Genomic DNA, 27,397 nt, shown 5'->3' with positions numbered 1-27,397 from the left:
CAAAATTATTGTAAGAAAGAAAAAAAGAAAAGGAGCACAATGATTGCTAAGATCACAAAATGAGGGACAAGCAGACATGATGTGCCTCAGATTTGCCAAAGGGATCAAACCTGAGCAGGACTCTCCTTGCGTGTGCAATCTGCCAACTCTACCATGAGGTTTAACAGCTCAGGTTCTTTGAATGAGTTTCCTGGAGCCATTGTAAAAAAATACTACATGCCTGGTGGTTTAAAACAATGAAAATGTATTCTTTAAGTTCTGGAGGACAGAAATCCAAAATCAAGCTGTCTTCTTGTTGGTTCCTTCTGGAGACTAAGGCAGAATCTGCTATCCTCTCTAGGAGTTTCTGGTGGCTGCCGGCAATCCTTGGTGTTCCTTGGCTGGTAGACACACCACTTCAGTCTCTGCCTGCAGTTTCACATGGCCCTCTCCTCTGTGTTTCTCCTCTTATAAGGCCACTTGCCATTGGATTAAGGCCCATCCTAACCCAGGATGCTCTCCTCATGACATCCTTACATTAATTATTCTGCAAACGTTCTTTTTCTAAATAAGGTCTAATTCACAGGTTCTGGCAAACATATCTTTTGGTGGAGCCACCATTCTGCTCACTACATTCCTCACTACATTCTTCAAGATAAATTGTAAGGTAAATGACAGGGATGGATGAGGAGCCATAGATGAAAAGAGACTTAAAAGACATGTCAACCTTTTTTAAATGGGCAAGACTAAACTGTATCTCCTAGAGATGCATATTTGCTTGGTGGAAGTTTAAAGAAACACAAGGCAGTGAAGACTGAAAATGCCAGGCTAACAGTTACATTTGGTGGGAGGGAGAGTGTTGTGCTCAGGATGGGGCACGGGAAAGGGACTTCAGGGATGCAAGTAAAGTTCTATTTCTGGACCAGGCTTTTAGTTACAAGGATGTTCACCTTATAATAATTCATTTAGCCATATGTTTGTTTCCTTTATCTGTATTTTATGTTACAATAAAAATCTGTTTCAAAAAGGCAACGAAACACATACCTTTGAGATAATACCTTTCTTTTCCATCCAGTATATTTTGTCTGAATCACATTACTTGTTAACTGTGCAAGAAGAGCTTTAGTAAAAGAGGCAATCTGCAATCACTCTACAGTCTAAATAAACAATGACACTCACAATGGTAATATTCGTTGCTCAAAAGATACTACCTACAAGAGAGTTTTCCATGCCATAATTGCCAAATAAGCCAATTTACAGTGCAGAGATTGCTAGGTCTTGGATGGCAGTGTTTCTCAAAGTGGGTTCTGTGGACCACCTGCATCAAAATTATCCTGCTTATAATGCAGATTCCTGGTTCCCAACCAGAGATAGAGATTCAGATTCAGAAGACATAATTGAGAACAGTGCTCTATGGCAAAAGTTCATCCTAGATTTATTTAAAAATACAGAATCTCTATCCAGACAGTACCTTTCTGGTCAATGAACTGAGGACAAGAAATTCTACACTGGTATCTACACCACTATCTATAATAATTACATGGTCAATTTTCCAGGATAAGCACTTGGAAATTTTGTTAATGGTGTTTGATGTGGTAATGGCTCAAGAACATACTCCTCTTTTTTTTCAAACCAGGAAGATAAAACAGAGAATGTTATTTCTTTGTGGGCAACTAACTGAATTGCAATTTAAAAAAAAACCCTTAAACTCCAAAACTTGTCTTCTCTAGACCCTAAAATTTAAAATGTACACTCCAAATCTAATGTGGCAACCAGATTTGGCTGAACTAAATTAAAGGCACATTTAAACTCTTGATGTTCCAAAGACTTTCTGGGCTTATAAGCAGTTTCCTTAATCTCCTTAAACTACAATTTTTCCATCTGAAGATGTAACATTGAATTTCCATGCAACTGTTGAATAGTATTGTTTCTTGGGAGTCATTTATATAGACCTTATGAATGTTGGTCAAATTGTATTTCTAAATTGAAAATGAAGACTTTTAGAGAAAATTGTAATGTCCAACTTTATATAGACATTATGTATATGTGTGCATATACATGTATATATGTGTGTGTGCATGTGTTTAGTATCCAGAGCTCATGATAACTGACAAGATGGGAAGGGAGGGAGATTAGAAACACCCACCAAGGCATTTAGGCACAGGGCTGGCAATTCTAGCTGTAGCAGCAGGAAATAATAGGAAGAGGTCTGAAGGCATACAGCTGACTCTGGCCTTTAGGCTCTAGTGCTCAAAGAAATTACCTGAAGGGACTTGTGAAAAGCAGATTCTCAGGTCCTGCCTCAAAGGATTTTGATTCATTAGACTGGAGTAGAGCTCAGGAATCTACACTTTCACAAGCTCCTTAGGTGAGTCTGTGTCTGCTGGTTAGCAAGTCATGCTTTGAAAAATCTCCAATAGTCTATAGTTCAGGCTAGAAATTCATATCATTGGTATCCGGCAAGGAATGATGGTATTTTGGCCGGAATAAAAACAAGTAGAAATTGAGAGTAGAAGTTGAGAGAGGGTTGAAGGTTTAGGTAGGCAGGATAACAGGCTGTATTAGTTTCCTAGGCTAACATACAAATTACTACAAATTGGGTAGCTTAAAACAACAAAAATTTATTCTAGCACAGTTCTGGAGACCAGAAGTCCAAACTCTAGCTGTTTGACAGGGCTCTGCCCCCTCCAGAGGCACTAAGACAGATTCCGTTCCTTGCCTCTTCCAGCTGCTGGTGGCTGTTGGCCTTCTTGACTTGTGGCTGCTCATTCCAATTTCTGCCTCCACTTTCATGTGGCTTTCTTCTCCTCTCTGTGTATCTCTCCTCTGGGTGTCTCCTATAAGGACAATTGTCACCGGATTTAGGGGCCACTCCCAGATAATCCAGAATGATTTTATCTCAAGATTCTTAAACTTAGTTACATTTGTAAAGACCTCCCCTCTTTCCACCCCTGTCCCCCCAAATAAGGTGATAATCACAGGTTCCGGAGATTGGGATGTAGACATATCTTTTGGAAGGCCACCATTCAGTCAACCACACAGGCCAATTCTGGCACAGTTAGCTGCCTTGGGCCACTGTCAGAGCAAGGGAAAGGGGATGTTAGTTGGCAAGAACACACTGGCTCTAGTGCTAGAGGAATTCATCTTCAGGCAAGGTGAGGAGGGATCAGACTTAGGAAAAAGCCAGAAGCTGCCCATAAATAGATAAGCAGGTGGGATGAACCTGCTTTATGTTATTATTCTGAATTTCTGAATCAGGATTCTGTAATCCTTTCTAACCAGGACATGACTGTACTCCTCGTCTGGGACAAAGCTAAGCTGCCCCAGAAAATGAACATCCAGGAGCTCTAGAAAATCAGAGGCTAGGAGTAAGACTGGGTTACAAAGAGCTGCAAAGCATGATCACACAAATAAGTAAAATCATAAATAGCTACAATTTATTGAGCACCTGCTATATACCTGGCACTTTACATTTATTATTGCCCAATTTCATCATAATCTTGCATATGAGTATTGAAATATGGATTCCCATTTAATATATGAGAAAATAGACTTTTGAAGATTAAAGTTATATAGCTAGTTAAGTGGCAGAGCTAGGATTTAATCTCGGATCACTCTGACTTCAAAGCCCATTATCTTTCCACTAAAAACATGCTACCTCTTCCACAAAGTAATAGCCTACCTCCAATTTTAGCATCTTATCTTCCCATACATCCTCTCTTTGAACTCTTCCCTCCATCTCCTCATCCTGGGGTTCACTAGACATAAAATGTCTAAACATTTGTTTCTCTACCAAATACCCTACATTAAAAAATATAACTTGGATAAAGAAGAATGATAAATATTTCAAAGCTTTCTAAACCAGAATTCCAGGTGTGGGTCAGGGTGTGAACACTTGCTTTCTGTGTCATATTTATCTTATAGCAATCACTTATGGGAGCTCAAGCAGAGATTCTGTGCATAGTCCCAGGCTCATCTCTAATTCTAAAATGCAGGTTTACACTGACTGTGTATGTTGCACCACTCCTCCCTGACAACCCCTACTACCACCAGCAAATGCATGCTCCTGGTGATGTTCTGCAGATGGCAATATCCAAGTAGTGACAGTACTAGTTTCCTCCATAGGTACCCATGGTGGAAAGCAACATTGACGGAACAAGATCAAGGAAGTTGCAAATATATTACACCTCTAGCTCAACCAGGAATTGATATCCTTTGAGTACCACTTAATTTTCCCTAAAGGTAGTGTCAGTTCTATCACATGTTTGGGTCCTAGGCCATGAATCCTCAACTAGCTTGAATGCAAGATCAAAATATTCCTGAGCCTGATGAAAGATTCAATAGTACTTTTGGCCGGGCGCGGTGGCTCACGCCTGTAATCCTAGCTCTCTGGGAGGCCGAGGCGGGAGGATTGTTTGAGCTCAGGAGTTCGAAACCAGCCTGAGCAAGAGCGAGACTCCGTCTCTACTAAAAATAGAAAGAAATTAATTGGACAACTAAAAATATATAGAAAAAAATTAGCCGGGCATGCATGCCTGTAGCCCCAGCTACTCGGGAGGCTGAGGCAGGAGGATCGCTTGAGTCCAGGAGTTTGAGGTTACTGTGAGCTAGGATGATGCCACGGCACTCTAGCCCAGGCAACACAGTGAGACTCTGTCTCAAAAAAATAAATAAATAAAATAAAAGGACATGTTCTGTTCACACGATAAAGTGCTTGCAAAAAAGAAAACAATAATGAAATGACATTTGCAATTACTTAGGATATGCTTATGATAGAATATTAAGTACAAAAAGCAAGATAAAAAAATTATATTCTTCTAAATAGTACTTTTAACTCATCCTATTTCAGAAAAGGTAACAGGACTGAAATATTAAGGAGTCCTGGCCTAAACTGATATTAATCTTGTCAGGCCATTCAGAGCATTCTGAGTATATGAGTTTTGAGAAATTAATAACAATAATAATAAAAATAATAATAATGAAAGTCTTGTGAAAGGGCTCAAAGTATTGAAATCCTCATGACCCAGTAAGCACCTGCTCAGCAACTGTTTAGCACAATTGTCAGTGACTGGAACTGTAAATGATGACCTGGTGGCTATACGTACACCTTTCCCCACCTTCCTGCAGGAGTCTCTTTTCCTGCTAAGTCTCATAGGAATAGGAGCAATCTTCAATTTTAAGACCCTTGAATCCTTGCACCATTACAGAAGTCAGTTTGACAATCATTTCATAATATTTTTCTTATGACAATTTCTAGTTTACAAAAAAAATATTTTAAAATATTTTGGGATGGGTTTGGGTTGTTGTGTTTGTTTTCAGAACTTCACAGGTAACCGAAGTGCTCTCGCCCAGGCGTGCAGCGTTCGTTGGGGGTAAGACGTCATCGTGGGAAGCGTGTACTTCCTCGGATTACGGCTTGGCGGATTAGAAACCCGCAGATCAGTTGTAGGTTAGCCCTGATTAACATGCCCTGGGTGCTTCTGGGCCAGAGGGGGTGTCTGCTGGACTCTCACCAATACTCGTGGTAAGACTTCACTTGACAAAAGAGTTAATTTTTACTTAAACCCAATCCAGGCTAATAATGAAGCTACCAGGAAAGATCTGGAATATTAACTAAATGGTGCCCGCAATCGCGTCTGCTGAACCTTCTGCCCCCACGATTCTGTCTGCCCACATGCTTCTGTCTATCAGCCTCGGCCTCGGGATCAGCTCTCGCCGCGTCACTGGTTGGATTTCAGGAAGGAACAAACCCACGATTTAAAGGGCTCCTTCTCCACCTGCCAGGCATCGTCCACATGGTCCAACTTGCCTGTGGCACATATCTGGAAGAATCTCTTGCTGTTGTTCATATATTACATTGACTGGCCAAAGAAAAGAGAGTTCCCGAAAGTGTACCCTTGGTCACCTTGACAATTTCCAAAACCGAAACTTGCGCTCTGGACTAGATTGACACTGAGTCTGCGGGGTGCGGAGTCCCTGCCCAGGTCAGTAGCGCCGGCCCCGCGGGCGGGCGGGGCCAGGGGCGGGGTCCAGGTCAGGCGTGGTCTGCCGTGGGAGAGAAGGAAAGGCTTTGCCCCACCCCCTAAAAAACCCTGCTCTGCTCTCAGCCAATCAAAGGGGGCTATGCAAATAGGGCCCCCTGTCGCCCGGGTAACCGTGATGCGTGGCAGCCAATGGAAACCAGGAAGTCGCGGCCCTGCTCCATGATTGGGACCGAAGTAAGGGAATAGAGGCCCAATGGGCTAAGGGAACGGTCCTCGGCGGGTTGAGGGGCGGGGATATGCAAATATAGTTTGAAAAGCCGGCGGGAAATCCGAGTTTCGCGGGAGGACCTTGGCGCGTAAACCGTATCCCTTCATTCATTGTCAGCAGCAGCTTCCTGGAGCCATTTTTCAGCTGCCGGCCGCAGCACCCGGGCTGCCGCCGCCGCCTCGCAATCCGTTGCATCGGCCGCCCCCGACGCCTCCATCCCCTCTCGGGGCCCGATATCCGTGCGGCCGGGACCCTCCTCTCTCCAGAGCCCCGATTATTTTTGGCCCCCGGGGCCTGTGCGGTGCGGAAAAATAAAAAGAAAAGAGAGAGAGGGGGCTCGGAAGCGCCGGGCGGGGAGGAGAGAAGGAGAGACTTGGAAACTCCGACTGCAAATAATAAAGAAATTGAAAACAATACGTTAATATACCGTAACACTAAAAAGAGCAGGAGCGAGAGATGAGAAAGGGGATCCAGCCCGCCCTGGAGCAGTACCTGGTGACCGCCGGGGGTGGGGAGGGGGCGGCTGTCGTCGCCGCCGCCGCTGCAGCCTCCATGGACAAAAGGGCACTGCTAGCCAGCCCGGGCTTCGCCGCCGCTGCCGCTGCCGCCGCCCCGGGCGCGTACATCCAGATCCTCACCACGAACACTTCCACCACCTCCTGTTCCTCCTCCCTCCAAAGTGGCGCCGTCGCCGCCGGCCCCCTCCTCCCCAGTGCCCCCGGCGCGGAGCAGACCGCTGGCAGCCTCCTCTACACCACGCCGCACGGACCCTCCAGCAGAGCCGGGCTGCTGCAGCAGCCACCAGCGCTGGGACGCGGCGGCAGCGGCGGCGGCGGCGGCCCTCCGGTAATACCCTCCCACCCCACCGTCCCCATCCCAGGCGGGAGGTGGGCTCGCACCGCGCGGGGTGGTGGGCGCGCTGCGGGCAGTCCCAGGAGCGCGCGGGGCCGAGCATCGTGGGCCTTGGAGGCTGCCCCTCCAACGAGGGCTTATTGTTAGACTTGTGTGCTCCCCCCAGCGCCAGGAGGGTCGGGGGGCTCGGCCAGGCTCGCGGGGCGGCGGGGATTGCCTTGGCGCGAACCACATCAAACACTCCAAAACTTTTCGCTGCCCCCCTTCTTTTCCTGCACTTTTCCCTACCCCCACTCTCCCTTCCCCTCCAACTCGAAGCTTCCTCTTTCTCGGGCGTAGGAAGGGGTCACGCCCCGGATGGAGAAGGGGTGGAGGAGGGAGTAGTGAACTGGGGAGTGGGGGGCTGTGAGGGGGTGGAAACCGGGGGACTGTAGGGGTGCTCGTCCCCGGTCGGCCTCGGAGGCCAGTTGGCGGCCGGGGGTCGCTGAGGCGTGCTCCGAGTACAGGGGCTCCGCTGGGCTGCGCTTGACACATTTTGGGATCTGTAACTCCCGGCAACAAAGGGGCTGGGGGAGGTGGAGGGGAGTCGGGGTGAGGGAGGTGGAGCTGGAAGCCGGTGCTAGCTCGGGCGTGGGGCTGTCTGGGTGAGGGGCTATGGGCTGGCGCTCCGGCCTGGGCGCATCCTGGCGGTGGCAGCGGCGGCGCCCGCGTGGCCCGAGAGCCCAGGCCTTCCTCGCCGGGCCCCGGGCCTGCCCTTGACCCGCCTCTCCCCTTGCCCCTTCCTTCCCCGCCCTGTCCCCCTCCCCGCCCCCGGGCGACGGAGGGCGGGAGCAGCCGGGTTCCCGTCCCGCCGCCTGGGTCTGTCCCTCTCCCCGGGACCCGCCGGTGACGTTTCGCACACGTGCGCGGAGGACGCGCCTGTGACTGGGGAGGAGGCGGCGGCGGGAGGGGGCGCTGGAGGGGGAGAGGGGGGCACCCACTTCCTCCTGCTCGCCGGCTCCCTGGCCTGGGACCGTCCCGGCGCCCTCGCACCCGCCCCCGGCACCGCCACCCTCCCTCTCCTCTCCCCACCGGCGCCCGCCCTCGCCCGGCGCCGCTGGTCTGTTCGGCCCTCCGGGCCCCCTCTCCAGCCGTCCCCCCCACCTCCCCCCGGAGCCAGGCTGGTTTCGGAAATGCCCTTACAGCAGCAGGTTAGTGACCGGGCCGGCTCGGGGGCCGCCGACGCCGCGGGGGCACCGGGTTCCGTTGGGGGCTGAAGCCGTAAGGGTAGGCGGTTGAGCGGGGTTTTGGAGTGGGAACGGGGGGTTGGGTGCTCGAGGGAAATGAGTAAGCAAGAAAAATCTAACTAAGTAAATGCCCCGGCCTCCGGTCCTAGGAACCTTGGGGTGGGAGTGTCCGCCCCAGGAGGTGGGTATGGTGTTTACGTATATTTTTTCCAGGGGGCGGATGGATGGGCGATTGAAAACCGGAGGGGGCTTCTCGCCAATGGCCGAGTTGAGCTCTGTTTTCTGTCTTCCCTTGTGCTGGAGGGGGAGGGGGGCGGGTCAGAGGGTAGGGTGTCTGTAGGATTCCCAGGCCACCCGCCACCCCCTCCCTTTGTCCCTGTAATTTATAAAGCGCCTTTGAGAGATGATTTAGGTCAGTATGCAGCTTCGCTTTTTGTTGGTACTAGAAAGAAGTGTGGCCCAGAGGTCTCCCCCTTTCTCCTTTTCTCTCCTTCATTCCCTTCCTCCATGCCTCCTAGTCTTCGCCCTCGTGGTGAGGTTTGGCCTCCACGAGGCTAGAACCGAACCCGACTCAGATAAATGGTTGCTTGATTATACCAGGCGTGGACCTCACCTTGTCTCAGCTCCAAATGGGTTTATTTTTTTGGAGAATCAGGATTTTGTGGGGGTCTTTAAGAAAGTCTCTGCATAAGCCAGGCAACACTTTGGGAAATGGGATAGGTTTGGGAATAATTACAATTTTTTTATTTCCTTACTGTTCTCAGTTTCTCCCCGGGTTGGATCTTAACTGCTTTCTAGCCCCAGAGATACTTGCTGGGGATGCGTGATGTAGTCTTAGGCAAAGAAGCTCATCATTTTTTAGTGACTGGGGTCTGCCAGCAGGGGGGAAACGGAGTACTGTACCTGCTTACACATACAGTATCCGGCGTGCTGGACTCGAAGTCACAAGAATATTCCATGCTTCTATTAGCATTAAATACTCTTACTGACTTAACCCGATCGTGTGTGGGCATATTTTAAGCATATTTGCCCCCTGCACAGTTCTGTTACTATATCATAAACCTTAAACAACCAGATATTGACATACTTCTTGGATTGGATTCAGATTTATTGGCGGGGGGTAGCTTTGATGATGGGAAATTGTGAGACCATCAAATGGCTTTGTTAAAAAAATCTTAGAGTGCTTGCTGGGCCAGGTCTGCAAGATTGTCTAGTCAAATTAATTCTATGTAGTTCATTGTTTGTAAGTATTTAAGGTATAAAAAATTGCCCTCGCCACCTTCCAAGTTATTTCAAAAGTTTATCCTCCTTGCCATGAAATTATTATTCTGGGAATATATATCATTTTGAATTTATGTGATTCACAAAATATTTTTCATTACAGGAATGTAAATGTTACTTATATATGTATTCAGAAGCATTTTTATGTAAGATTGCTATGTATGCTGAATCATTGGTTAATCTACACTGTTAAGAGCTATTTCTTCTGGGAGGGTATAGGCAATTTATCTAGTCAATGCACATAAATTCCTAAGCACCGAATATAAAGTTTGATTTTTTTCCTTACAAAATTATATTAGACTTCCATTTAAGTCTTGGAATTTTGTTGATATTCTTTCCCCTAAGCAGGACCAACAGGATGGGGATAGTTAAGTGATTGGGTGAACAAAGAACATCTAAACACTTTGTGTCCAAGATGAGGTTGAGAATTCTTCAGGTGGCCAGAGTTGTAGACCCATCTGGTTCTGATTTCAAGTTTTGTCTCAAGAACATCTAAGAACTGAACCAGGAGCAAATTCTTCACCTTTTTTTTAATGGGAGAAAAATATATGTGTACTACCTTACTACCTGTATAGCCTCTATTGTTTATGAGTTTTTAGGCAAATAACTTCATCTCTCAAAGCTTGGTTTCTTCCGTAAAATAGAGGCAATAACAATACTAACTTTAAGGTTCTTTATGATAATAAGAGTTAAATATGATGATGCTTATAAAATACTTAGCACAGTGCCTAGCAAATAATAGATACCCAATAAAATCAGTATTCAGAAAATTCTTTTTTTTTAACTTAGAGAAATAGTATAAGACCATGTGCACCCTGTCCCTTTGTTCGCATATATGAGCAGAATGGTTAAGTTTCTAAAGAGGTATGTAATTATACCTGATTCATTTGAGTTCTAAAATTTATAAAACATAGTTATCCTAGCAAATGGGCAAAATAGGGACATTTCAGTAAGACATGCCTATGTAGAGATGGTGGTGTTGAACTGCCTGAGCATGTGCCTTGAGTTGTGACAAATTTAGGTCAAATCCTCACTTTTTTGCCAGAATTCCACCCCTCCCATGACTCCATGGATCTGCCAACTTTTGGGTGCAGTTTATGCTTAGTGGCTTTTGTTAGAACTGAACTTTCAACCTTCACCATGTCAGAGACATGTACTAGATGAATTCAGTTTTACATGGTGAACTGTTGGAAATTTAATAACTCTAGAGAAACTGTAGTCAGAAGTGCCATTCACTGGGACAGATAGGGCTTTATCATTTTCTGCCTCTTCATTCTAAAAAGAAGCTGAAATTATTCTAAAAAGTTTGGGATCTATTAATGCAAGAGACCATAGCCTGTCAAAGTCATAACAACCTACTGATTATACTTTGGGAAAGAACCCTCAATGCTTGAAGTTTTCATCTAAGAATGGAGGAACCATAGGTGCTATTTCAGCAGGGTCTCTCTTCCTCTGCAAGTATAAAAGAAGAAAAGTGCTGGGTTCCTGTGGTTCTGTACTCAATAATCTTGCTTCTGCTGAGATATATGGTTGGTGCCAAGTTTAAGCTGGGAGAGAATTTTTAGTCACTACATACCCCAAAATGGAAGTTTTAATATAATGCGGTACCCAGACTTGGGCAGTACAAATAGCTCCACTATAATCAGTACCAAGGGCGCCACTCTAATCATCCTTTGAAACAAAGCGCCCTTAAATGTGGCACTGTGAGCTGAAGAACCCAAGTTTGTGAACAGGAAAGGATTTTTTGTTTTTCTATAAATCACCACCTTGTGTAATACTTGGAAGAGTAGATTCTGAGATTAATGTTGTGCTGTGCAAAGCTAACTTGAAAACAGAAAATAATACTCTAAGCTTAGACATGAATAAATAGCACCTGGAGATCGAAAGACTAGGGGCAAAAGCTTTTATTGTGGTTTCTCAGATACTGCCATCTGTAAAGATAATGCCATCTACACCTTTCACCTCTTTCCAAGGGACTTGGACCCATTTGGCAAATAACTTCAAATATATGAACATGAAGTTAGTTTTCTGGCTGGTTTTCTAACTTAACCTGATTTACAAATACTCTATTTGTATGTCCAGTTTATATGCATTTTCCCAAGCTAACCAATTCCCATTCCCTTTTAACGATCTACCTTCTACTAACGTTTTTAACTAGGATGAGTGAAAATCAGTTGCCTATGCTCATCAAGTCAACTCCCTCTAGATTCTCATGAAACCACCCCTGCAGATAGTGCAAGGTAAAGATGTAGATTTCATTTATCACATTCGGTTTCATTTTGTTTTTCAAAGAGGGGAACTTTCTTGAATTCTTTGAGGTACAAAGTATGTGGTTTAATGCATATTTTCATGCTTGTTAGCAGCTTAAAAATAGTGTTTCTGGGAAGTATTTACAATTGCTAAAAAGCATTTCGTCTGCTTATCATTCTTCATGGAACTAAGAAGGGAAGATAACTGGGAATGCAGTAAATATAGGAAAACCACTAATGGTATCTCCCTCCTATCCTGACCCTCTCTTTGGGTTCAAAGAGTGACTTGGAAAAATGTGTCTTGCACAAAGAAAAGTTATACAACAGAAAGTACAAAAAAGCAACAGCTGAGATGGGGGACAGGAAACTTGCAGCTTGGAAGTGGGGGTTATTATAGAGAGATAACACACACCTAGCTATTATTTTAATAAGAGGGAAATTGGTTTACTTTCTGTTTACATTTTTGCTTCAAACACTCTCCCATAAAACCAGTGTGTTTTTTAGACCTGAAGGAATGTATGTTACAAGAATGCATTGTCAGTCGCCCCCCAACCTTCATTGGGGGTCAGTCTTGCTGCCACCCACAATTGTCTATACTATAACTTTGAAGGAGAAATGATAAAGCCTACTGGTTGCCAGGCTGTATCATAAAGCCCCCATGCACTTTGCTTTGCTGGCGAATCTGAGCAACACAGGCCCCCACTTAGCTTTGTAAACTAAGGCAGGGGTTTATGTCACCTTGAGATTGAGAGCAATAAGAGCTGATGGAATAGGGAGGGGAAAAAAGTGATTGACTTTAGTCTGCTTTCTATTACTGTAGCCCAGCTGTCTGGGGCCATTTGTATGGTTCAGGCAGCATCCTTATAACTTGATAGTACTTTGGGTTAGCATAGGCAATAATTGATATTTACACTGGTGTTGGAATCATAACGTTTGAGAGCTATAAAGCAGCAGAGTCCTCATCTGCCCAACCCTTTTCATTTTGCAGGTGAGGAAATTAAGGCCCAGTGCTGTTGAACTACTTGCCCAAGGTCACTGGTCTTTGGTAGTGGCAAAGCCAGAACAGAAACTGGAGACTCTTGAATTCTTAGAAGAATCCTCATTCACCAAGAGAAGGTTAACTATGTCTCATGAGGCTACATGGGAAAATTGGGATGTGTAGAATACATTTTAGGTTTCTTTCAGGAGCGGTTACATTAAAAAATATATATAAAGGAATGTCCTTTGACCGGTTAGCTGTGGTATAATAATTTATTCCCAAAGATACAAAATAAGCAAGCCTACTTTAGAAGTTAAGCGAAAGGGGATTTTTTTAAAAAATGAAGGAATGACTCTTGAAAAGGAGATAGTATTTTTAAAGCTTTATATTTGCAAATTGTTTTCTGTGGTCATGACATTTCTGGTGCCCAAAAAGTGAAGCATATACTTCACAGAGAATAGAATCTAAAAGGATTTTTGAAACTTTCTTGGAGAGAGGGACACAGTGCAGCTTTGGTATGGGAGGTTTTGTCCTGGCCCATCGACATCCTAAGTGACTGTCATGATTTTCAGAGGTTCCCAGGCCTTTGCCCAGTAACACTGAACAAGGCGCTCTTCCTCTGGTTAGCTCCAGGAAGATTTCTGGTTTAACAAAGTGGCTGATGAGTTAACTCATTTAGAGGAAGTCATCATCCCCTAAAAGCCAGAACTACTTTCCTTAAAATGCCTTCTTTAACTTGTTGAACCAAGAAAGCTTAAAAATAGAATTGCTGGAGCCTGAAGCCTGAAAGTGAAACATAATCCAACATGGCTATGGTTCACTGACTCGTTAGGGGCAGGGATATATGGCTTACCTATAATCCACAAACCAGAAAGGTGCCCTGTATGGCTATGGTCTAACGGCCAGTGAGCATTAAGTAGCAATTGATGAGAGTGTGGTTATCAGTGAAACTGGTTTCCCCTAGAAGATTTTTTGGCAAGTGGAGTCCGTCTTAGGGAATGGAGTTGAATGTCTTGGTCCTTCCAGCTAGGTGCTCTTGACTGACTGTTGAGAGGGGCTTCTCTCTGCCCTAGAGTTCATGATCCCGAAGTGTGGTGGCTCTGGACTCTGAGGATCATGGGCATTGAACTCAGGGCATATAGATTTCACTCCACTCTGCCCTTCCTCGTTTCTGATGCTTTGGGGCTCCAGGAATGTGTAACCAGAGCAGCATCCCTGTGGCCCACACCATCCCCTCTGAGCCTTCCTGCATCTGGCAGCCCTTTGGAGAAAAGGAGGCTCATGTATATATTACCTGCACCCCTCCTCCCCCAAAAAAAGGCAAAGTGAGGGGCAGCTGTGTGTAAGGTCAAGTGACTGGACCTAGAGCCAGGGTGCCTGGGTTCTTGTCCTGGCTCCACTCACGTGGTGGAGTGGCCCTTCACTTGCACAGCCATCTCTTGGGCTGTCCTTGTGTGCTTTATTTTCTTAACTAGCCCTTAGTGTTCATTTCAACCCTGCTGCACCTGTCTGGAAGCGGTGGTGATGGGGAGGAGTGAGCCGTGGGACGGCTTAGGCCTAGTGCAATCTTTCGGGTCCGCAGAGTCTTTGTATTTCTTTATAAGCTGTCCATTGACTTGGGAGAAAGAACAGAAGAATAAGCTTATTATATTAGTACTATCGATAGTAATAGTGTCATGAATAAAACCTTTATTTGTGTGATTAAATATGTTAATAAAGTGGCACTATCAGCACGAATTACACTATTAACATAATTTCACTTTTGTACAGTAAACCATGGTTTCAGTCTGAATGGCAGAAATCAGGGTGTCTGAGCTCCTGGACCCTGGGTAGACTTGGTGGCCCCAGTCAGCATGTGTGTGTGGGGTGGGTGGGGGGGCTTGTCTTCCTCTCTCCCCTTCTCATCGACCTGTCACCCCTCTTTTTTTAATGTTATATCTGTTCCTGCCCCTTCCCTCTCCCTCTGTCAGACTCTTAGAAGAATGCAGAGCCTTCAGTGTCTGCTTCCCGGAGTTACCAAATTAATTACAACCTTTTCCCGGTGTGGAGCAATGCTGACATCTTGCCTTTCCTGTCTCATTTCCCATTTCTCCCCACTGGGACGCCGCTGTGCTGCAGTGTTTCCGGTGGCTGCAGGTTGCCTTGAGTGCATCTGCTCCCACACAACATGGCTCCTTTTGCCACCCTCCTGCCCACTGGCCCGTCGAGACTTATATCACGGGAAAGCTCCTGGCAGACGCTTCCTGGAGTCCCCAGGGGCTTAGACCTCGCCCTCTCCTCAGGTTACTGCTTCTTTCCTGTGGCACTTCATGGTCTGACTTGTACCCTAATCTTTCTTGTTCTTGACTTACTCCTCCATACCTGTAAGTGCTGAGATACGAATCTGCCTTGTTCATCGTGCGGTCCATGCAATGCCTTCCACACTGTAGGCTCAGATGTTTGAGAAGAGGCGTTTTCATTAGGCACTGACAATGTGCTTGGCACCCCATTAGTCCTATTGGGGATGCAAAAGAAGTATGAGTTGTGATCTGCCCACTCTTGAGTTTACAGTCTGTTTGGGCAGACCAGCTTTGAACACAGTTGATCTGCAAGCAAGACTAAACAGGAGTCGGGAAGAAAACAAGACTCATCTAGTCCTTGGTTGTATGGTGTCAACAGGGAGTACCAGAGGAGCAGGTGAGAGTCACCGGACTCCAGCGGGCCTGTGGGGATGAGGAGGCCACAGCTCCATGGCTGTCAGTCTGGGAGCACATTAGGGCACACATTCGAATCTCCCCGGGCGCTTTTTAAAAATACTGATACATGGTCCCCACCCAGACTAATTAGAATCTCTGGGGGTGGGATTGAGACGTGGCTTTTTTTTTTTTTTTAATATCCCAGATGATCTTAATGTGCTATTTCAGTTGGAACCACTGGGCTACGTGGAGAGGGAAGGCTGGGGCAGCTGTTCCTGGCCAGGAAATCGCAAGCCAAAGGTAGGGAGGCGGGAAGGCTACCATGAAGAGGGACCAGTTGGACTAGAGTCACTAAGGGAGAATAACAGGACTGAGCCTTGGATATGTTGGTAGAATTGGTCTAGAATTGGAGTTGTCTTCCTATGAGGGCCAGGCAGGGAGTAAATTGGGGGTGGGGGTTGTGTTTGAACAACAGGGGGCAGTGGGACCTCGCCCCAGGCAGTGGATGCCAGAGGTGGAGGCAGGCCCTGTGAGTTGCCAGATCTTCAACCTTCTCAAAATGCCGGAAATCTACCAGTTTTAAAATGTTGGCTCAGTTAAAAAGAAGAATGTGCAGGCCCAACAAAATAGGTCTCTAGGCCAGGTTTGGCTTAAGGGCTGCCACTCAGCAGTCTCTGGTCTATGGGATAATAATAGCTAATGTTTATCGAGTGCCCGCATGTGTTGAGGGCACTAAACTAAGTGCTTTACTCGCATTAGCGCATTATCCACATAACAGCCCATGAAGTGGGTATTACCATCCTTGTTCTACACAGGAGGAAACAGATAGCCAGGGGTTAAAGGGGCTGGCTCGGGGCCCCACTCATAAGTGGGGCAACTGAAATTAAACCCAAGGAGACTGGCTCCAAAATCTCAGCTTTTTTCTAGTTTTTATCCTCTCTCCTCTATGGTCTCTGGCATTGTATGGAGTAGTAGAAACCCAAGATCCCTGTCAAAAAGAAATAATCCAGTGTTTTCCAAGTTTACCTAATAAGAATTGCCTGTAGGACCTGTTCCAGATGTAGATTTCCAGGTTCCATCCTTACCCTCCTCAATCAGAAAAGCACCAAGATCTTCTGAAACATTTGAGAAGCACTGCTATAGGTAATTGAGCACAGGTAAATGCTCTTGAAGCCAGGTAGTCCAGGTGAAGGCTAGAGCCTTCTGCAGAGTCCCTGGACATTATGCCTGCCCCAGGGAGCCACGCCTCATGCCTAATTCTGGTGGTAGCAACTTATGGATTTCCAGGACATTGCCAAGGCAAGCCGAACAAAGGAGGGTCACCTAAAACTTAAAGGGGCAGAATCAAGAAGAGGTTCCCGATGGGAGAGGCGTGGGCACAAGGCAGGAAATGCTCCAAAAAAAGAGGTTCCCAAGTGGTTGAGAATCTAAGCTCGGGAGGTCAAAGTGGGCACGGTTGCTCTGTGCCAGCCACCAACGCCAGCTGAGTACCTGCCTTGATTGTTTACTTTGTAGTAGGAGGGTTTTCCATTCTTTCTGGTCTGGGCCTGCCTGGAACAGGTAACCAAGTGGACAGAAAGCCAGAAACTTGAATGTGAATAGAACCAGGGCACACCATTTAGAGTATGGGTGCTGCAGAGTTGATGAGTCTGGAAGCAGGATGGCAACAGTGACAGTGGGAAAGGCAGGTGGAAGTAAGGGACAGGTTAAGGAAGGAAGAAGTCCAAGACTTTTGACTCCCTAGATGTTCAACTCCTGGGGCTGGAAGATGGGGTGAGGCCAAGCTTCTCTGCCTGGGCATGCAGTGCATGGCGGGAATGCTTAGTTAGAATGGTTGACTTGGTTGTGAATGACAGCATGGGCCACCCAGCTTCCTGGGGGCCTGGGGCTGAGCACTGGAAATGTGACTTTGGCAGAGAGGGTTATAGTGGAAGTCTTAGGCCGGGCGCGTGGCTCACACCTGTAATCCTAGCACTCCGGGAGTCCGAGGTGGGAGGATTGCTTGAGCTCAGGAGTTCAAGACCAGCCTGAGCAAGAGTGAAACCCCGTCTCTACTGAAAATAGAAAAAGTTAGCCGGGTGTGGTGGCGTGTGCCCGTAGTCCCAGCTACTCAGTAGACTGAGGAAGGAGGATCGCTTAAGCCTAGGAGTTTGAGGTTGCTGCGAGCTGGGCTGACATCACGGCACTCGCCCAGGGCAAGAGTGAGACTCTGTCTCAAAAAAAAAAAGAGAGAGAGGATTATAGTGGAAGTCTTGATGAACAATAGCAGGCCAACTGGTCTCCCTAGCTTAAAAAAAATGTGGTACCACAAAAACCCTTCATCATTTTCACTTCTCCCTCTGTAATACGAAAACTAGACAAATTCATCAGGTTGATTTTTGGGGATTGATACTGTCAGGGCTCCGAGAGACGAGCCATCAGATGTTATTTATTACGTGCTTTACCAGGTCTGTGCCTGGCTCCTAGCTGCCTTGAGAAAGCGCGCAGTTTGCAACCTCTCAAAGCTAAGAGCCAGCTGGAGAGTGTTGTGCATAAAGAAAGGTCACACAGTTATGTCCTGAACCAAGATGGCTCTTCTTACCATTGTTTCCTATGCTTTCTGATTTTGCTGATTTAAAAAAAAAATCTCAAATTTATTTTCTTAAGCTCTAGCATGTTAAACTTTAAAAATGAGAGTCTTTGAGTGCTCCTCTGGAGGAAAGAGCCATGTAAATCCTAAGTATCTTTATAATTGATTTTTAAATATGTAACTTGTGTTTAAGCCTATTTGCAGCACTCCTTGAATTGACTGATTTTGTTGCTATATTGGGTAGCAAAACTTGTGACACTCACGCTAATGTGGTAATGTATCTAACCTTTCATGTTGCTGTTTTCCTTGTTAGCATCTCTCCCTAATTCTGGGAATGGTCTCTAGGAGGCAAGGTTTTCAGCCCTGGAAACCCGTGTGCGACAGTAGTGACGTGATATGGAAGGTGCGTGGACTTCGATCTGGCTCCAGAAACACGTTCTCCCACCTACTAGTGTGTGACCTTGTACAGCCTACATCTGTGAGCTGAAATTATCTAAAACAGTGATCCTCTCTCCCTCACTGGTTGGAAGGATTAAATGAGAGTGTTCATAGGACAGGTACTTCTGTGTTCCTTAGTGCCTCCCGCCCCCACAGTGGGAACTCTTAAGTATTGGTCGAATCTGAACTCAGCATTTTTACTCCTTCAGGGAAAACAAACTATTGGACAAGCACTTACTGAACACCCACTTTGTGCGGAATGCAGTTCCCAGCACTCTGGGGGGTTCCGAGGTGACTAAGGTGTCCTTCTGGCCCTCAAGGAGTTCATCAGGAGGCAGGGGAGAGGAAACATGTTCTTCAGTAACTAGGATACAGTAGAAGGCTGTGAAGACTATAGGAAAATATTAATGAAGTTTCTTAGACACCCAAGCTGGCAGGAGAGGACAAAGAAGGCTTTAGGAAGCCTTTTTTCTTAAATTGTTTTGGTATTGGTTTTCTTTTCTTGTATAATATTTATCTTAGGAAGTTTTAAACTAGAGCAGGGTTTCAGTATTATTGGCATTTTGGCCAGATACTTCTTTGTGGTTAGGACTGTCCTGTGCATTGTCGGATGTTTAGCAGCATCCCTGGCCTCCGCCCACTTAGATGCCAGTAACACCCCCTGGTTACAACAATCAAAATTGTCTTCAGACACTGCCAGGTGTCCCCTGGAAGCAGAGTCACCCCCAGTTGAGAACCACTGAACTAAACCCTGAACAAACGACAGAAATAGGGAATCATGTATATATCTTCTATATATAGTACATATTTAAATTTTAAAATATGATATAAAATTTTAAAGCAAATGATTTCTCATAATTGGATTTTAACTTTGGAATGCCTAACCATGCCATGGAACCCAGAATTGGGATTCACTGCTCCCACTCTTGGTAGTGCTCTGTGTAGCCAACTGAAGCCCTGTCTTTTTTATGATCAACCATATTAATTGGCTGCTAGGAGCCTCTCTGTAACTTGGAGAAGAAAGAATGAAAGTCTGCAGTTCAGAGAAGGAAGTTTTGCATTTATCATTGACTCAACTGGGTAATTAAGAGAGACCTTCTGCTCAGGATCAACTTCTCATCATGATTTTTAATCTCAGCTTCACCATTTCATAGTTAGATGATTCGAGTGCATCACTTTCCCTCTAAACCCTGTTTCCTCATCTGTTAAATGAAGAAAATCATGTTTCCTACCTCATATTGCGAACATCGAATGGAATAATGCGTGTAAAATGCTGGCTGCAGTCCTGGCCATGTGCTAAACGCTCCGACATATTTGTGGTCTTCATCATCTATATCGTTATTGTTGTCATCATTGTTACTAAGTTGAGCTTCCCTTTCAGGGCAGTTCTGCAGTTAGCAGTCACTCCCTTTGCTAGTGCTTCTGCAGCCGCTTTCCCTGCTCACCCATCCCCATGCTGGCGTGGTTTCAGCTGTGCACTGACTCGTTTGACTTGTTTAGCAGATATGTATTGAGTACCTAGTATATGCCATGCACCATTCTAGGTGCTGGGGAGGAGACAGCAGTGTCAGAAAAAATTCCCTGCTTTCATGTGGCTTGTGTCATTATCGATGAAGATTTTGCCATGTAATAAATACCCTCTTCTTGTCTTTGATGGTTTTCTGGTCTGTTTTTTTTTAGAACAATGGTTCTTAAATGTGTGGTCTTGAACCAGCAGTATTATGCTTGAGCTTGTACCCCGGACTTACTCAGTAAAAATCTGGGGGGGTGGAAGGCAGTGGTGTGTGGTTTAACAAGTCCTCTGGGTCATTCCAGTGCACCAAGTTTGGGAGCCATCGTTTGGGAAAAGAAAGGAGTTGGGGAAACCCCAGGCCTTAATTGGACTGCAGTGTTATGTGTTGCCATCAAATAAGGTGTTGCTCATATCATGTGATTTGAATAACATCAGAGTTTGCAAAGGATAGTCTTAGGTGAACAAAGGCAGTTAAAACTGGCAGTACCCTTTGATCTTTTCCCTGGGCCTGACCATCCCTCCTTTAAATGGAAGGGCTTTGGGAGGCCTCCTGAGTCCCATAGAACAGGACTCAATAACAGAAATTCCAAGCCTTCCTTGGGCCTTACATTGCCTGATGTACAAGGAAACTCCAAAGACTTTTTACATGTTTGTTTGACAAGTATTTTTCTTCTTTTCATTCCTTCTCTTTTAATTGTCCTCTTACCTAGCATCTTTAAAAATCTTTCTGTCTGTAATCAAGTTGCCAGTCAGATGTACAAGGCTTATCTGGAAATGAAATGGTGGCTCTCCTTCCATGTCTGGTAATTGAGGTATTTAAAGATATTGTGAGGAGCAAATGAAATGAGAGACCATGGGAAACTATCCAGCCTGGAGCTGGGCACAGAGGGACCATTCGATAGATGTTGGTGCATTTCCTGCCCCATCCCGACTCATAAAAACCAATAAAGTCATTAAATGGACACCACAGTTCTTTGTATGAAAAGCTTTGGATTATGCACAATTTGAATGAGTAGGAGTAACCATCAAATAAATTATAACCAAAATCAGAAATCTCGATTGCTCAAAACATTTATTTTAAAAAATACGTAATTAAATATTCTTTAAAAAATATGTTACGTGATTTTTCTTTTCATGATGGATTAAAAAAAAAAAAACCAAATGCAATTGGCAGAAATACTTTACTTCTGCACTAGCCCCAAACCTGGGTCTGCTTAGAACTAACTTATCCCTTTAACAACCATTATTCAATTTACAAACACTAATTAATTACCGCCATGTTAAAAGGAGTGTTTGGGATGGTTTGGTGGTTGCTTTTGAAAAAAGACTATATCTTGACAGTGCATATGAAAGATTATCAGGCTCTATTATGGCCCGGGTTTGTCTTGGTGGTTCTTTTCTAAAAATATCTTCCTGGCCATTGGTGGGCATTTCCTCTCCCTTTCTGTTCACCTTCAGTCAAAACAACTTCTGGTTACAATGACAGTTTTAAGTTTGCCCGTTGTGGTTGATTATATTACAGAGGTTGGGAAAGGAAGGCAAACAGTACTCACTTCTTGCTTCCTGCCTTGCTTTAGAATGTAAGGATCAGCTTCTCTAATTCCTTGATCTTCAAAGTTTGTTGCTCTGTATAGTGAGGGTAGAGGAGGTGTATGTGGCCCTTAAATGCCACCTGGAAGCCTGGCATGACTCAGTTACTGCCATCCTTTCCAAAACCAGCTCTGGAGACCGAGGTATGGGCCTCCCTCTGACCTGTGAAGAAAGAAATGAGAATAGAGGAGCACTGTCTATATAGTTAAGTTTTATATAATAAATATTTGTCAGATGGATCTATAGACACATTATCAATTTGGCAGTAACAAGTGGCCAAATGTTGAGCTCTTTTGAGTCTTGCTTTTCATTTCCTGTAATATAAGAATAACAGTGTTAAAATGGCTAGCCTGTCAGCTGCCTATTTTAGGTAAGGTAGATCTCCCACAATTTTTGCACCTTAGATCTCAATAGGAATAGGATTAGGGATTCAGATTTATTGCTCTAGACGGCTACTTTGTATTAATCAGAGTTCTGAAGGCTGATAAACTAGAATGTGAACTTATTAATTTACCTTGAGAAATAAAACTGCCAAGCGGACAGTTGCAGAAATTGGTATTGCCTGTGTTTCTGATCAGAAGGTTATTAGCTGAGTCAGAATAAAGGCATCGAATGATCCTGTTAGTATCCTCCAGCTGTGATGGCTTCTCTAGAGTGCACCTGCAGAGGCAGGGGTGCTGCTGGCTGTTTAAGGAACATATGGACACTGTCATTTACTCAGGTGTCCAATCCTGTGACTCTGGTATAAAACACTAAATTTGTTGCCTTTTTTTTTTTTAAAGAAAATATTTGTTTTACTACATGCTTATTTTTGAAAATCAAAGAATATATAAGGAAGTAGAGCGATCATGAAAATGCTCGCTTCATTCCTTCCTTGCCTTGCTGCCTTCCTAGAGAGAACCATAATAACAGGTTGGCCTTTTCATTTTAGAACCATATGAAAATACATATTTTATATAAAAGTACAAATGATACAAAAATACAAAAGAAGTACAAATTTTGGCTTTCAGTTTTTGTTTAGCAAAGTATTGGCTGTATTTCCATATCAGTATATAGCGATGCTCATTATTCTTTGTAATAGCTGCACCGCCACTCATTATATGGATATGCCAGAATGTTTTTAGTTATTCCTACTGGGTGGTCATTTCTGTCATTTTTTTTGGTTGTTTTTTTTTTTTTGAGATAGGGTGTCACTGTTGCCCAGTGCCATCATCATAGTTCACAGCTACTTCAAACTCCTGGGCCTAAGCAATCCTCCTGCCTCCTGAGTAGCTGGGACTACAAGCACGCACCACCACACTTAGATAATTTTTCTATTTTTTGTAGAGACAGAGTCTCGCTATGTTATTCAGCTGGTCTCAAACTCCTGGCTTCAAGTGATCCTCCTTCCTTGGCCTCCCAAAGTTCTGGGATTACAGGCATGAGCCACTGCTCCTGGCCATTTCTGTCATTTCTAATTTTAACTGTTGCTGTTATCAACAGTGCTACGTTGGATATCCATGCACATATGTTTTTGTGCCTGTGTGTATGTCTGTAGGCTACATTTCTGTATGTTGAATTTTTGTATCACAGGGCACATACATTAAAATGCTGATATATAGGGCAAAATTGTCCTCTAAAAACGATGAATCAATTTATATTGCTACCACTAGTGTGGAAAGTGCCTGTTTCCTCATACTCTTTCAAACACCAGATAGCATTAGTTCTTTTTGCAGTTTTGCTAGTGATGGTTTCCTAGTATGCTAGGTGGTATTTCCTTTTTTTTTTTTTTTTTTTTAAATTTGAGATAGTCTCGCTCTGTCTCCCAGGCTAGAGTGCAGTAGTGTAATCATAGCTCACTAAAGCCTCGAACTCAAGCGTGCCTCCTGCCTGAGTCTCCCCAGTTGCTGGGATTATAGGTATGAGCCACAATGCCTGGCTTTCCTTATTTTTATTTTGTGTTTCCTCAGTTATTGCTACTGTTATCACCACCACTGCTATTGTTACAGTGATGATGATGATGATAAAGAGATGGACTAGTACATTTAGCCATCTCTGCCCAAATTTGCATCTCTGTGAATTGCCTCTTCGAATTCTCTACCATTTTTGTTAACAAGGCCATTTATGGTTTTCTTACTGAATTATTGGAACTTTTAATGAATTATAGATAATTGGCTTTCTCTGCTGTGTGTGTGGTAAATATAGGCATACCTCAAAGATACTGCCAGTTCAGTTCTAGGCCATAGCAATAAAGCAAATATCACAATAAAGCAAGTGACATTAATTTTTTGGTTTCCCAGTGCAATAGCATTATTTCTTTAAAAACTTAATTTAAAAATACCTTAATTTAAAAATACTTTATTGCAAAGAAATGGTAACAATCATCTGAGTCTTCTGCAAGTCATAACCTTTTTGCTGGTGGAGGGTCTTACCTCGATGTCAAAGACTGTTGACGCATTAGGGTGGCTGTGGCAATTTCTTAAAATAAGACAACAGTGAAGTTTGCCACATCAATTGACTCTTTCTTTCACGAAAGATTTCTCTGTAGCGTGCAGTGCTGTTTGATAGCATTTTACTCACAGTAGAACTTCTTTCAAAATTGGAGTCAGTCCTCTCAAACCTTGCTGCTGTTATCAAATAAGTTCACGTACTGTTCTAAATCCTTTGTTGACATTTCTGAAATGTTTATAGCATCTTTATCAGAGTAGATTCCATCTCAAGAAACCACTTTTTTTGCCCTTTACAAGAATCAACTCCTCATTCGTTCAAGTTTGCTCATGAGATTGAAGCAATTCAGGCACATCTTCAGGCTCCACTTCTAATTCTAGTTCTCTTGCTGTTTCCACCACATCTGCAGTGACTTCCTCCACGGAAGTCTCGAACTCCTCAAAGTCACTCATGGGGGTTGGAATAAAATTCTTCCAAACTCCTGTTAATATTGATATCTTCACCTCCTCCCATGAATCACAAGTGTTCATAGTGGCATCTAAAATGATACAGGCTTTCCAGACGGTTTTCAATTTACTTTGCCCATATTTATCAGAGGAATCACTGTCTATAGTAGCTATATCCTTATGAAATATATTTCTTAAACGGTACAACTTGAAAGTCAAAATTACTCCTAGATCCATGGGCTGCGGAATGGATGTTGTGTTAGCAGGCATAAAAACAACATTAATCTCCTGTACATCTCCATCATAGCTTTTGGGTGACCAAGTGCATTGTCAATGAGCAGTAATTTTGAAATCTTTCTGAGCAGTAGATCTCAACAGTGGGCTTAAAATATTCAGTAAACCATGCTATAAACAGAGGTGCTGTCATCCAGACTTTGTTGTCCCGTTTATAGAGCACAGGCAGAGTCATTTTAGCATAATTCTTAAGGGCCCTAGGATTTTTGGAATGGTAAATGAGCCTTGGCTTGATCTTAAAGTCACCAGCTTCATTAGCCCCAAACAAGAGAGTCAGCTTGTTCTTTGAAGCTTTGAAGCCAGACATTGACTTCTCTCTAGCTATGAAAGTCCCAGATGGCATCTTCACTGAACAGAAGGCTATTTCGTCTACATGGAAAAGCTGCTTAGAAGCTACCTTCACCAATGATCTTAGCTAGATCTTCTGGATAACTTGCTGCAGCTTCCATATCATTAGCACTTGCTGCTTCACGATGCACTTTTATTTTATAGAGATGGCTTCTTTCCTTAAACCTCATGAACCAACCTCTGCTAGCTTCAGACTTTTCTTCTGCAGCTTCCTCACCTCTCTCAGCCTTCATAGACTTGTAAAGAGTTAGGGCCTTGCTTTGGGTTAGGCTTTGGCTTAAGGGAATGTTGTGGCTGGTTTGGTTTTCTATCCAGATCACTCAAACTTTCTCCATATCCATGATAAGGCTGTTTCACTTTGTTATCATTTGTGTGTTCACTGGAGTGGCACTTTTAATATCCTTCAAGAACTTTTCCTTTGCATTCACAGCTTAGCTAACTATTTGGCACAAGAGGCCTAGCTTTAGGCCTGTCTTGGCTTTCAATATGCCTTCTTCACTAAGTTTTTAATCATTTCTAGCTTTTGATTTAAAGTGAGAGACTTGTGACTCTTCCTTTAACTTGAACACTTAGAGGCCATTATGGGGTTATTACTTGGCCTAATTTCAATATTGTTGTATCTCAGGAAATGGGGAGGACCAAGGAGAGGGAGAGAGATGAGGAATGGCAGGTGGCTGGGTGGAGCAGTCAGAACACAGTCAGCATTGTATTGATTAAGTTCACCATCTTGTATGGGCGGGTTTCCTGGTGCCTCAGAACAATAACAGTAGTAACAATAGTGATCTTTGGATCACTAATCACAGATCATCATAACATATAATAAAAATGAAAAAGTTTGAAATATGGGGAGAATTACCAAAATGGAACACAGAGACATGAAGTGAGCACATGCTGTTGGAAAAATGGCACCAATATACTTGCTTGATGCAGAGTTGCCAGAAACCTTCAATGTTTTTAAAAAGCAAACAAAAAAATCTATAATGTCTGTAAGGCGCAATAAAATGATACATGTCTTTATATTTTTCCCAAGACTTGTCTTTCTTGATTTTTCTTGATTTTTTTAATGATTTTTTTCTCACTACAGAAGCTTTGTGCATTTTTTATATAGTCATGCATCATTTAACAATGGGGACGTGTTGTTAGACAGTTGTGTCACTGTGCAATCGTCACGGAGTGTACTTACACATACCTAGATGGGTATAGCCTATTGCTCCTAGTCTATAAACCCGTGAGGCATTTTAGTGTACTGAATGCTGTAGGTAGTTGTAACACGATGATAAATATTTATGTATCTAAACATAGAAAAGGTACAGTAAAAATACAGTGTGATAATCTTACGGGACCACTGTCATATACTCAGTCTGTTGTTGACTAAAACATCATTATTCCGCACATGGCTATATACAAAATTACAACTTTTATAGTTTGAGTTTGGTGGCTTGCTTTAGGAAGGCCTTTCCTAATCATCAAATTATAACAACGTTCTGTATTATATTTCTCTTGACTTCATAATTTTATTATTTTAACCTTTAACCTCTTTGGAAGGGTGCGGGTATGTGTGTATGTTAGTTAAAGGTGTGACGTTTTTCCTACATGAATAGCCAGGTATATTGATGCTGTTTGTTGAATGGTTCATTCAGCCTTTCCCCTAGAATTTAAAATGACTATTTCTCACATTCAAGAGAGTGTGTATACATGCGCGCATATGTACCGTGTACACATGTGTGCCGCGTGCATGCATGTCTGTGCTGTTCTGTATCTGGACTCTCTGCTGTGTTCCATTGATATCTTTGTCTTTTTATAAAGAAATAGCACACTTTTAAATACAGTAGCTTTATGGGAAAATCTGCCTCCTTTTATCATATACTATTTTTTTTCATTAAAATTATAGATTTCATGACTACGCTTTCTTGCATTTTTACATTTTGGGGCTCCTTCTTCCCCATCCACTATGAGTTTAGGATTATAAGAAAGATAACAACTGTCTACACTTACTGGATAGTTTTCTGCACTGGGAATGTAGTAAATATTTATAGTTTCTATTTCCTCCAATACAACAAACCTTGAGAATTGGTGCCAGTATCCTCCTCTGTAGATGAGGAAGGTGAGGCTCAGTTATTAAGCAATTTGTCCAAGGCTACACTTCTGGATATTTGTAGAACCAGGGTTCCAGACCAAGTCCAGATGCTTTTGAAACCTCTCTTGACATTATGCAACCCAGGCACATGGAGTTTTCTCATGGGACAGGCCATTGCCTAGGATGGGTTATCAGGTGCTTC

General features: G+C 43.9%; 1 protein-coding gene across 2 annotated transcripts in view; it reads left to right on the top strand.

Annotated features, from left to right (window-relative positions):
- The first annotated feature begins 6,363 nt into the window (after positions 1 to 6,363).
- Positions 6,364 to 27,397, top strand: part of E2F3 (E2F transcription factor 3) — a 75,866-nt gene continuing 54,832 nt past the window's right edge. The window contains exon 1 of one of the 2 annotated variants that reach the window (XM_012638677.1): positions 6,364 to 7,077. In XM_012638677.1, the coding sequence (XP_012494131.1) occupies positions 6,688 to 7,077 (390 nt within the window). In that variant the 5' untranslated portion in view covers positions 6,364 to 6,687. Of the gene's footprint in view, positions 7,078 to 8,132; positions 8,274 to 27,397 lie in introns of those variants that run through there. The other variant, XM_012638678.1, reaches the window with a different exon arrangement.

The sequence above is a fragment of the Propithecus coquereli genome, unplaced genomic scaffold (genome assembly GCF_000956105.1).
Source record: "Propithecus coquereli isolate 6110/MARCELLA unplaced genomic scaffold, Pcoq_1.0 Scaffold131, whole genome shotgun sequence".
NCBI classification, from domain to species: Eukaryota; Metazoa; Chordata; class Mammalia; order Primates; family Indriidae; genus Propithecus; species Propithecus coquereli.
The sequence above is the reverse complement of the archived record's forward strand: the minus strand, read 5'-3'. Positions and strand labels throughout refer to the sequence as shown.